The 12135-nt window shown below is 40.1% G+C and overlaps 1 protein-coding gene across 1 annotated transcript in view; it reads right to left on the bottom strand.

Annotated features, from left to right (window-relative positions):
* Nucleotides 1-10242, bottom strand: part of ddb1 (damage-specific DNA binding protein 1) — a 53852-nt gene extending 43610 nt beyond the window's left edge. Inside the window, exons 1-7 of the mRNA XM_061739110.1 lie at nt 10090-10242; nt 8127-8275; nt 7513-7629; nt 7209-7430; nt 6882-6996; nt 5172-5269; nt 271-429 (exon numbers count right to left, since the gene is read on the bottom strand). Of these exons, the coding sequence (XP_061595094.1) occupies nt 271-429; nt 5172-5269; nt 6882-6996; nt 7209-7430; nt 7513-7629; nt 8127-8275; nt 10090-10150 (921 nt within the window). The 5' untranslated portion in view covers nt 10151-10242. The remainder of the gene's footprint in view (nt 1-270; nt 430-5171; nt 5270-6881; nt 6997-7208; nt 7431-7512; nt 7630-8126; nt 8276-10089) is intronic.
* Nucleotides 10243-12135: the final 1893 nt, after the last annotated feature.

Below are 12135 nucleotides of genomic sequence, written 5' to 3'. Positions count from 1 at the left end.
TAAGAGCTGGGATTTCGACTACTGTGCAAGTGTGGACAACCCCATTAGCTTCTCCGAGCGCCATGAACCATTAAAACATCAGCTGTAACAAAAGCGGATTACTGAGGAAGTGAGAAGAGCAGATAAAGAAAGAAAAAATCCACAAGCAAGGCAATGGGTGGTCAAGCATCATATTGCGGAGCAGACGGAAGTACTGCCAGAGGACAGGGAGGCGGATAGACAGAGTGAAGACAGAGATAAAGTGGCAGGCCGAATAAGACAAACGGGCACCTCTCCGAGCAGCTCCACATGCAGGTCTTTGAGCGCCACGGTGCCGTCCATTAGCTCCTCTTTCTCCAGCAGCAGCATGAACAGGCGGCCCTCCATGTCTCCCAGCAGGTAGCGTGAGCCATTGGGGTCCACTCGATTGTGGCAGACAATGGTACTTTGCTGCAATTTAGAGCAGAACACAAAAAAAACTTTAAAACACCACTCCAAATGGAAGTAAAAGCTGCATCTGCATATACATTGTATAGAAAAAATAATTTCACAGATTAGTATAAAACTAATAAAAGTTCAACATACAGCAATAAATAAAAGGGTTCTTATCTTTTTCGTGAGGGGGTCATTGCAGTTTGAATATTGATTAACTGTATTGTGATGGTGAAGCATTCATCTTTTCAAGTTTATCCTTTGGAGCATGTGTAGGTGTCCTTGTTCGATCAATAGGCCCTCGATAACAAGGATGGCGCAGAGACAAAGTCTGGCATTTGTATTCACATTCACACACCTATTTAGAGCAACCAGATATCCTAAGGTGCATGTCTTTGGAGTGTGAAACGAATCCAGAGCATGAAAAAGACCCCTGAGGATCCTTGCAGACGCCCACACTGCTAACCGCAACGCCACCAAGCTTCACCATCGCCAACATTGTCAAATAATTATTAAATAACTCCGAAATAAATGACTGCACGTTTGAAATGTTCTCTAGCCATTTCACATTTTAAGTAATAGACACAGTGAGACACAGTGAGATCATTTCACACAATGACTCGTCAGTGCCCTCTGGTGGAGAAACGGTGCCATAGCAGCAGCGCGTCAGAATAACTCACGTTTGGCATTTCTAAACTGCAATATTTATGTTACGGTTGACACTGAGATGTCTGATATGCTGATGTTTTCTGGATCACATGAATGGGATTAACTGTGTTTATTGAATAAATATTGCATTCTGTTTTAATCACCACACTATCATAACTGCAATATTGTCTGGCAGTGTTCACCAGTCCCAGTCCTCGAGGGGCCACCGCCCTGCATGTTTCAGATGTTTTGCTCCAATGAAAAACCTATGGAGCTGTGTTCACCAGATTCAATTGAATTGGTCATTAACAGACTTCTGCAGACCTTGATGATGAGCTGATGGTGATCCATTCAATTGAATAAGATCTGCTGGAGCAGGTTAACATCTAAACTGTGATTGAGGAAAAGTGGAAAAGAGAAAACTGCAGGTCTGCTTAGATAGCATGATACATTTCTGAAGTCAACTACTGTATCCTTGCAATAGATTTTTTTTTTTTTTTTTTTAAATGGAACCTTCTTACAATATTTTTACTTTGAGCAAGCTCTCATTGCAAACACTTATTACGGTACGACGTGAGCTTTTGCAATGACATGAATTAAACCAGACAGAACTGCAGCAGAACATAGTAGTTTCTCAACAGCCAATGTCTCCTTTCTCCAAAACAATCATATGATAAGCTGTCCAGTTGGCAAGAACAATACATACTTGGATTTGGCGTGGAATTCAAATACTTTTGCTCTACTTCTCCTTCAACACAGGACGCCTCTCCAACTGTTGTCTTCTTTACAAGCTACATCATTTCTCATTTGATAAAACCTTTACAAAAAAAATCTTATAATTTTATGCCTGCGTTATCCTTAACCTGTGTCATCAAAATATGAGTCCACTTTATTTGAAAATCTACAAAAAAAGTGATGTTTTCAACGGCGCTCATTGTGGACTTCAGGAAAAAGAAGGGTGACACACATGACCCCATTCATATCAATGGCCTGACTGTTAAATGTGTATCCAGCTTCAAGTCCCTTGGGACTCGCATCTCGGAGAACCTGTCACAATCAACCAACACCTCCAGCCTGGTTAAGAAGGCCCATTAGCACCTCTTCTTTTTGAGGACACTGAAGACGTCTCCATGTCTCCCAACATCTGGGGCAACTCCTACTGCTGTGCTGGAGAGCATCCTCACCGTATACAACTGTATCACAGTCTGGTATGGGAATCGCTCTATTGCTGACCACAAGGCACTGAGATGGGTGGTGAAAACCACCAATCACATCACAGGGACTCCACGTCCTGCCATTAAGGACGTCTAGAGGAAGAGATGTCTGTTCTGGACACGCAGCATTCTCAGGGACCCCTCTCATCCTACCAATAGTTTCTTTCAGCTCCTCCCCTCCACAGGGCAATTCAGGGGCTTCTAAGGCGCTTTTCCACTAGTATCTATTCATCTCAACTCGACTCAACTTGGCCTAGTTTCTTTTCCATTACAATCCAGTACCCAGAGCAGAAGTAGGCGGGTTGGAGCGAATCTGCTGTGACACAAGCAAAGAAAAATAAAACGGCACCAAAGAACCTGGAGGAGATGGTATATGTGCTGCTGGGTCTGTGGCTTCTCTTCATTATCATGTTAAAAAATGAGAGTGAGAGAAAGCTTCAAGCGGTGAGGCTTTTTCATTTTTTTAGCTCGTCTCTTAACTGCTGAAAAGTCAGTTGGTAGCCGTGAGCAGCTATGGACTGAGAAAGGTCCTGGTAGATCTTTTTGTTCCTTATCACCCCATCCAGATCCCTCTTGAATTCTCTCCTCAGCCACCAGGTTTAGGAACGTCTGCATCTCAGAGTTAGACTATGGAACAGACTTCTGCACTGCTGTTGCTTGTCGAATAGATTGAACAAGAAGCCGCCGTCAAGAGTCGCTCTTCAGCTGACATCCATACCCTGACTCAGACGCCTGACTGGCCAACCCCCCCCGACCAATCGGTGGCATGTAGTGTGATGGTGTCAGATACAGCCGACTCAGCCCGCTTAGAACCTCAGCAGAGTAGTTACAGAAAAGTATCTACTCGGCACGGTTAGACCCCTAGTGGAAAAGCGCCAAACCGAGTAGAGTAGGTACTAGTGGAAAAGCACCATTAAAGCAAAACCAGCAGGTTTAAGACCCCACTGAACCTTCCCTGTCCCCTCCCACATACACTCTGTGTACACTGTTCTTGCACACTTCCCCTCATCCTCCCTTCTCACCTCTGACAATGACCATGACTGTCCCTTACACATACTTACTGTGTGTGTGTGTGTATATATATCTCCTTATATTTGCACCCCTTTAAATGTTTGTTTATGTTCATACATCATCTGTATAATTGCTCTTTATATATTAATTCTAATTTATTCCATCTCTCACACTGCCCTTATCTCCTGTATATATAGAAAATGTTTACATTGTCCATACGCCATCTATTTGCTCTTTGTATATTAATGCTAATTTATTCCATCTCTCACTGTGCCCTTATCTGTACATAAGTGCTTACACAACTATCTGTACAAAACAGGTCCTAACTGTACATATTGCACTTGCTGCCCTTGCAGTTCTGATTAGATGCCAAACTGCATTTCGTTACCTTGTATTATACATGTGTGATGACAAAGTTGAATCTAATCTAATCTGACATTTATCTTGACTGAAAGGCAGTCCATCATCTTATTAAAGTCTACAGGTGAAACTGGTCAGCAAAACAATCACAAAAAGAGTTTATGGTCAAAGTCACATTCAGCACTTTCTTGCGAGCAGAACTCTTGGTGTTTCTAATTCTCTTTGCAACTCTGTGCTCAAGAGTGACAATTTATTAATTACCAGTCAAAAGTCTTGTTTCCAAATATCAGATCTATCCTTCCATCTCTTCTCTCTACCCACAGCAGTCTGTTCAGGGTTGTCGGGGCATGAAATTTGTCCCAGCTGTCATAAAGCAAGAGGGTCATCTTGGACATATCGTCAGTCCCTCACAAGGCCAAACAACCATGCATGCTCACTGCTTACAACACGTTCTTGGACTTTTGGTGGAGCTGTGTTCATGCACCAGGGCTGCAGTCTTAAATTCGTTACACTGGTGCAGACAGGGTGACAGCTGACATCTTTTTGGTTGTAAATTCTTCTCTAGAACTGAACCTAAACAGAACTCCTGTGTCTCAAACAGGAAAGCAAACAAGGAAGTGTACAATGTTTTGTATGTGGTAGAAGGCTGAATGATTTCCTGTAATCAGCACAGAGAAAACTGGTTTTTCTAAACGTAAAAAGACTGAAATCACATTTGACACTGCATAAATGAACACAAAAGATCCAATCCCTAACTACTACTAAGATTAAACAGATCGGCCAATTACTCCAACACAAAAGCACGCCAGAGAAGAAAGCTGGAAAACGGTAAATTAGAGAATTTTACAGCTGAATAATTGAAATAATTTTACTCAAATTGATTAAAAACTGTGGTAAAACAGCACACAGTGAAACGGTTCTTTAATTATGAAAGCAGAAGGCTGCTGAGGAGCTCCTTTAGGGTTCAGGTATTGTTAATTGGCAACAGAATTGTACAGGCTGCGACTTAATCTCGCTTGCTCTGAAAGCAGCACCATATGGGCAGCTTCAGTCAACATCGGTGGGAAATCTGCCTCTGGATGCAACCACCCAATCACCAAGATTCATAAATAATAAATGCCCACACTTCAGGGTCTCATGCAGTTAACACATGAATACATTCAGATTGTACAAATTGTGATCACAGCATTGTTTCACAACATTATTTAAAAAAATTGCACATCTATGACTCAATTTCTGACAACAGCCTGTTAAACTTACCATTTCTATGTTTAAAACATCTCTTAAGCTGTTATTTGCTTTACTGTCAGACTCTATGTCAGACACTATCATTATAATGGGGATACATTGATAAATTATCATTTATTTATTTTAAAAGAGTGAATTCAATTCCCCATTAACTTTAGCTTCTCTCTCAGGGAGGCTAAAAAAATGAAATTAAGAAAAAAGTTATAAACAGTGGTAATAACACCGGCTTTGTATTGGCTGGCACCAAAAAGGAGCTGTTTTATTCTGTTTTGTCTTTACCTTAATAGTGGGCGGTGCAATGGCCAGGTACTTGTCTCCGTTGTGGTAGGTGATGGACTCTTGTCCAATGATTATAGCCCCACCAAATGGCTCCGGCACTAAAATACAAGCACACAGGTGAGAGTCGGAACTAAACTATACAAATACAGGCAGATCAGAATCAGAATCATCTTTATTGACCAGGTTCGAACATTGTCCAACAAGGAATTTGACTCCGGTTATTTCGCTCTTTAGGCAGTAAATAAACAAATGTGGTACTTGTTGACATATATACAAATAAACAACTATGGTGCAGCAGTTTGAGGTAGAGAAAAATGACAGCTCTGAATAAAATAACATATATACAATAATACAAAACAAATTATACAAAAAAGTGAGAGGTGCAGCAGAGTGAGGCAGACATGATTATTGCCAGAAGGTGCTTGTTACAGCATGTGACTGCTATTGTTAGCAGTTGCTATTTGCTATTGTTATTGCACGTGATTGGTTGGTTTCTCTGAGACTCTATTAGTTGTGGGAGTTCATCAGAGCAACAGCTTGGGGGAAGAAACTGTCCCTGTGTCTGGAGGTTCTAGCGCACAGAGCTCTGTAGCGCCGTCCAGAGGGGAGGAGTTGGAACAGACTGTGTCCTGGGTGTGAGGGGTCTGCAGAGATGCTACCTGCCCGTTTCCTGGTCCTGGACCGGTACAGGTCATCAATAGATGGGAGGTTAGTCCCAGTTATCCTCTCTGCAGACCTGATTGTCCGCTGCAGTCTGTGCCTGTCTAGTTTGGTGGCTGATCCAAACCAGACAGTGATGGACGTGCAGAGGACGGACTGGATGATGGCAGTGTAGAATGTGAATGTGGATCGTTTAAATGCTACAGACTAGGGGTGCAAGGATTCCTCAATTTACACAGATAAGGACAGAGAGAGCTACATTGAAACACCTACTCTGGGTAGCCATCTCTCTGTGGAATAACTAAGACTGGAGCATGGAGAAAAGATGGGTCCAATCCACCCCCCCACCTCACCGTGGGAGCAGACGCTCCCGAGAGAAAGACTAGTGAAGAAGTATCTGCTCCCCAGTCTCTCGTGGCCTAAACTATGCGCATGCATAGAGGAACCGAGTCCACCTCTCTACTCTGACCTTTGTAGCATGAGAACTAAACGGACTCACTTCTCCTGACCATTTAAGTTTAAAAGCAAAGTCTTTCTTTTCACCATCTGGTTTGGTGTCTGCATGAATGCCGTGTATGTTTCTCATAAGCAGCAGACTGTGCTTTATAAATAAAATAAAATACCCACTGCATTGAAAAACATGAAATCACAACAAATTGTTTGATATGACACACTCTTCTCTGGACAGAATGGTTACATATAATTCAGTTACGCAACAAACAGTTTGGTGAATGATACCTTTTACTTGACTTGTTTTTACTGATATTACTCAAGCTGCAGTGGCTTTACTTCACAAGCACAATTTGAAATATTAATACTCAAATACTGGTTTGAATTAATTTAGGACATCATGAAAATACAGTTTTCTTCAACTTTTTCCTCATTTCCACCAACTCCCATGATATGCGCTGCCATCCAGTACTAACTAGCAGGCTTTGTGTATTGAGAAGTTCCAGTTAATACAGTTTAAATGTACTGACTTAATTTGAATAATAGCTTTTTTTGAAGGTGAACCATCTGAAAAAAGTAAATGACTTTTGCAATGACTACCTGGGATGACCATAGATGCCTCAGCCTCCACATTTTCCTGCTTCCAAGGGCCCTTGTTGAACTCCTTCTCCCTCAGAGAAACCTCGTAGGTCTTTACATGCCGTCCCTGGGGGTCCTAAATCCACAACAGAAAACGGCCCATTTTTACAAGTGTGTTGAATGAAAAGACAGCATGAAAGCAGAGATATGGGAGATAAAGCTTTAGAATTTAGTTAATACATTCACAAATATCAGCTGTATATGAAGTCAACATCATCAGCCAACACTGTTTTTTTTCTGTCCTATAAAAGACACAGTTGTATCTGAGCTCCGCTGCTTCAACAGTACCTGATAGATGAAGCAGACCGTTGGGGCCTGGCAGCCATACAGGAAGTGAACATCAATGACCTGCAGCTCCTCCAAGCGAATGTTGAAAGCCTTGAGCTCACGGTTATCGCGGTCCAATGGGATCACCTTGAACAGGCCATCATACAGCCTCAGACCAATCATGCGGCACTCTGGGTCCACAATCCCGATAATTCCAGTCTCCGATGGACGTCCAATGCGATCCTTCAAAAACAGTTTGGACAAGCTAAAGGTCAGTGTCCCTCCTCACGCTATAGTGAAACAAACATGCTGTTGTCTCACCTACCTGGACATTGCCGTGGGCACGGGTTATGATGTCGATACTGTCGCCGTTCTGTTTGTATTCCAGGATGCAGGCATTGTACTTGGATGTGAGAATGAACAGCAGGTCTTTGCTCTCACCCTGGAAAATTTAGAAGAAAAAAAAAAAAAAAAATTCATTTTATTAACAAGAATGATTATGAAGAGTTGCAATGGGCTGCAATGGCCTGTTGTTCTACTGCTACTGATTTAAATGACATACGCAAACCTAGTCAGACAACTTTAAAAAAAAATCTAAATTAGTTTGCAGCCAAAATTACATGTGATTGTTGTCAATTAACCACTAACAGCTTGAAGATTTTGTTTGTAACTACAAAAGGGAAGCCTGCAACAGTGTTCGCCTAAAAAAGCACTCAATTTGCATAATATTCCTTTTTATGTTTTGTATATTTGTTTTGGACAATTGACTGAAAAGTGGACTTTTCTTAGAGATGCAATTAAACAAAACAGGCCACAAGGTATTTGCTGTGTGGACAAAAACCTAGGACTATCACTGATTGTAACATATCCCCATCAAGTCCACTCCGGGGGAGAAAACCCAAGAGCCCCTTTTTCATAAAGTAGGTAAACAACACGTACCTTGGGCCTGAAAAGCTCCATCACGGCAATTCTTCCATACATGCCGACTTCCTTGACAGGTCTTAGTCCCTCTGCCGTGACAACATAGATCTCCAAACGTGTGTTTTTGGCAATAAGCAGATTGAGGTCCTCGGCAGACGTGAAGTGACCTGTTCAAAGTAACATGTGTGATGAGTTAGTTACACTGTTGTTTCAGTGGAAAAAACAAGTGAACAAATAAACCCACACATTTCTTTAGTCTCTCAGATGTACCAAAAACATGTATGAACTGGAACGTGTATTTATTCACACCTAATAAATGCATTCAGCAGATCTTCAAATCCAAAATAAGCTAACATTTTCAATGAAATGACAAAATGCCTCAGTTTTAACATCTAATATACCGTATATGATATGTTGCGAATTGAATTATTATTTTATCTTGTTATTTACTGTTTAATTGTGTCTTGCCGCTTTTAATGTTGATGTAAAGAACTTTGAATTACCTTGTGTCGAATAGTGCTATACAAATAAACTTGCCTTGCCTTAATATGGGTTTAGGAGATCTGCAAATCATTGCAGTTTGCTTTCATATATATTTTATACAGCATCCCAACTACTTTTTGGAATTGGCACGGTACTCAAAAATAATATACAAAATAAACAGAAGTGTGAAGTTGAAACCTGAACCTCAACTGTGATGCACAAAAGCAGTTGTTTACAGATAAGAAAACACATTTTCTTACAGTTGTAAAAACTGTATTCATAATCAATTATCACGATGGATACATTATATAAACATAAGACTTAGGGATTCAAATCAACTTAATACAATATTTTGGGTATGTGTCAAAGTAGAGCAGTCAGTAGGCTGAAATGGTCTAAAAATAAATTGCGTTATCCGTTCGTTCGTTTTAGTTTATTTCAAACATTTAACAAAAAAAAAAAGAAAAAGATAAGAAAACAAATACAGGTGGGCATTCCACCACATAAAGAAAAAAAACAACATTTAAACACATATTTCAGTTACATGTTCAAAAAGGAGTGGGGGGAAGTATAAACTTATTTAAACCCTTTCCACAACTAAACATACATTATATGTCTGTATTTATTTTTTATACTATACACTAATTTGTATAAATATATATCATTTTTACAAAAATAACCTGTTAAATACAAGATGTAAGCTCTATCATAAATATAATTCAACTATGAGATAAATATAATATAACTATAACTATTATATAAATATAATACGTATATCTAGGTAAGGTAAGTATATAAACATGCAAAGACAACATGACAGAACACCAGAACACACAGCTGGTGATCTTTAAACACGGTTCACTTGTATACCTCAAATAAACTATTTCTTTATATTTCTTCATAAATTGTTTTATGTTTGTACATTCTTTTAACCATCACACGAAACAGCAGATAATTCACAGCCGCTGAAATGATTAATACTAGCCCGACTGCTTTATGTCACAGTCTTTCTATGCCCTATGCAAGGTGGATGAAACCAAATCATTTTATCTTTTTTGGGTTTAAAACAGAGCATCGTTGTGATGTTTGGAAGCTGGAAGAAACGCATTTAGTTTTGCGGTTCCGCAGAGGAGAGCATCTCTGGTTCTGTCCCCAGATCAGAACCAAAGCAAACCCCACACACCGCGTGTGCAGTATATCACTGTTATTGCGAGCATGCCAGTCACTGCACACATTCACGTAGCGATGTATGGCGCTGTGAGCGGACATTAGCGTGTCTTAAGCTGATTTATGGTTCCGCGTTAAATCGACGCAGAGGCTACGGCGTAGGGTACGCGGCGACGCGCCCCGTAGACTCTGCGTTGGTGTGACGCGGGAGCATAAATCAGCCCTGAGCCCGGGCTGGGGCTAGCAGAGGCCCGTGTGCAGCAGCAGCAGCAGCAGCGCGGGAGCTGCGGGAGCTGCAAGCTTCACCACCGCAGCAAACCGCTGGATATACCTGTGATGCAGGCGTTCACCGCCGTGGGCTTCTGCGCGGTCACCACGTAGTTGTACGACATCTTGACAACAGAAAAAGACAAACACCCGGGTAGTGTTTTGAGCTCAGGCAAATAACAAAATCATTGATAATAAAAAACTACCGGAAGCAGTTCGTTGAGCCGCTTATGTGAATGAAAGTTGGAGCGCCCTCTGTCGCTCGGAGGGCGCTCAGGTCGCACTGCTGCCATCTTCTGGAATTAACTAGTTATGGAGGTAGATTTGTGTCTTAATTATTCAATCAAAAAAAAAAGATTGCTTCAATCAAAAAATATATGTTCAATTTAAAAAAAAAATCACTTCAATCAAAAAAAAAAGATTTCAATCAAAGAAACAAGTGTAAAAAATGCACAAAAAAAAATTTGAGACTAAAGAAAAATGCATTTGAACACTGTTTTTTTATTGAAGTGGTTTTCTTTTATTAAAAATATTTTTTTTCTTTTTGAAGCAACTTCTGTTTTGATTAAATAATAAAGACACAAATGTCCTATCCATAATATGGCCCAAACACAAAAAAACACTACTTCAATCAAAAAAGTTGCTTCAAACAAAAAAACTTCACTTACGTCCAAATGTATTTTTTTGTGATTTTTTGTTTATTATATTTTATTTATATTCTTATGTTCTTTCATCATCTGTCTATTATCTATTCTGAAGATTTTGTATAGCACTTTGAGTTGCCTTTGTGCATGGAATGTGCTACACAAATAAAAGTGCTTTGCCTTGCCTCACACATCATGTAAATCACCAAAACAGTAATCATCCTCCACACAATCTCCTCCTTTTTGACTTTGACAATGTCAAGTTTTTTCTTTCTTTTCATGTGTATGCCACGCTGGTTTATAAACTCTTAGAGAGATTAGGTTAAGTTTATTTGTAACGCAAAAGTGCTGCTTTTCCTCAGGTCCAAATCATTAATTTGTACTTTTTGCAAAACCTAGTACTGACCTCAGTTTTTCCAACTATTAGACATACTATACAAGCAACGCTCATTGATTTCAAAATACATGATATAATGTCAGTAAAAACATTAGTGGCTGGAAAAATCTATAGCGCTTGTATGTAAATTAAGATGCAATTAAAAAACTGAGACGCAGAGAAAGGGGAGTGATGGGACTGTGCAATAATTTAGACGTTGTCTGTTCAGTGTTTTATTTAGAGCTTATGTTCAGCTATCTTTTTATCTTTTTGTTTATCTATTTTTTATGGTCATCTTACACTGTGAAAGGGTTGTAGTTCATTTTTGTTGTACATGTAAAATAACATTAAAGATCTAATGTATTCCATGTAAACTTCATATTTATTAATTATTTTTTCTTGCAATAATATATTTTAGTTGGTATGTTTTTAGATGATATTTTTGTGTACAAGAAAATCGAATTTACCATCTGGAGAGCCAGGCAGAGTGCAGTTTATTATTTTCAAAGTGTTGGTTTCACCAGTTGTCTGAGTTTATCTTTTGAATTCCCAAAAGGCCCCTGGGTCTCATTGAGGTTATAGAAATATGATTCTGTCTCATCATTTGACCTCTTTTAGCTGCCAACGCTGGACGTTTCTGTCAGTGTCTCAGATCCACTGTTGTCTGAGGCTGAACTTTAGCCTCCAGACTCCTAAAGGTAACTGTGGAGACGGCCTACTCAGTCCCTGACTCATGGACGCTGCCACCTGGCTCTGCCCCCAGCGACTTCACATACACTGCTGCCCTGGAAGCCCCTCTTACGTCAAAGGTGAATTTTAATGTTATTTAAAAAAGTGTCAGTCATGTGTCATTTTTCCTTCAGTCCTGAAAGAAAGCATTAATGTACTTGAACCAAATATGCCTCTCTCCAGAATGAAACATTTTTAACAATATGTTTGTACTATTATGTTTTATCTTAGAGCAAGATCAGGTGTTGGTTTTTTCTGACGGACAGCTGAAGGCAGGTGGGCAGAGGGAAGACCAGGGCCGCCAGAAGAAGAGGCCCCACCAGACCAAGTTGGTGCCCGGCAACCACTTCCTGAATGAAGC

Source organism: Cololabis saira, chromosome 2 (genome assembly GCF_033807715.1).
Source record: "Cololabis saira isolate AMF1-May2022 chromosome 2, fColSai1.1, whole genome shotgun sequence".
In the NCBI taxonomy this organism is placed as follows: domain Eukaryota; kingdom Metazoa; phylum Chordata; class Actinopteri; order Beloniformes; family Belonidae; genus Cololabis; species Cololabis saira.
The sequence above is the reverse complement of the archived record's forward strand: the minus strand, read 5'-3'. Positions and strand labels throughout refer to the sequence as shown.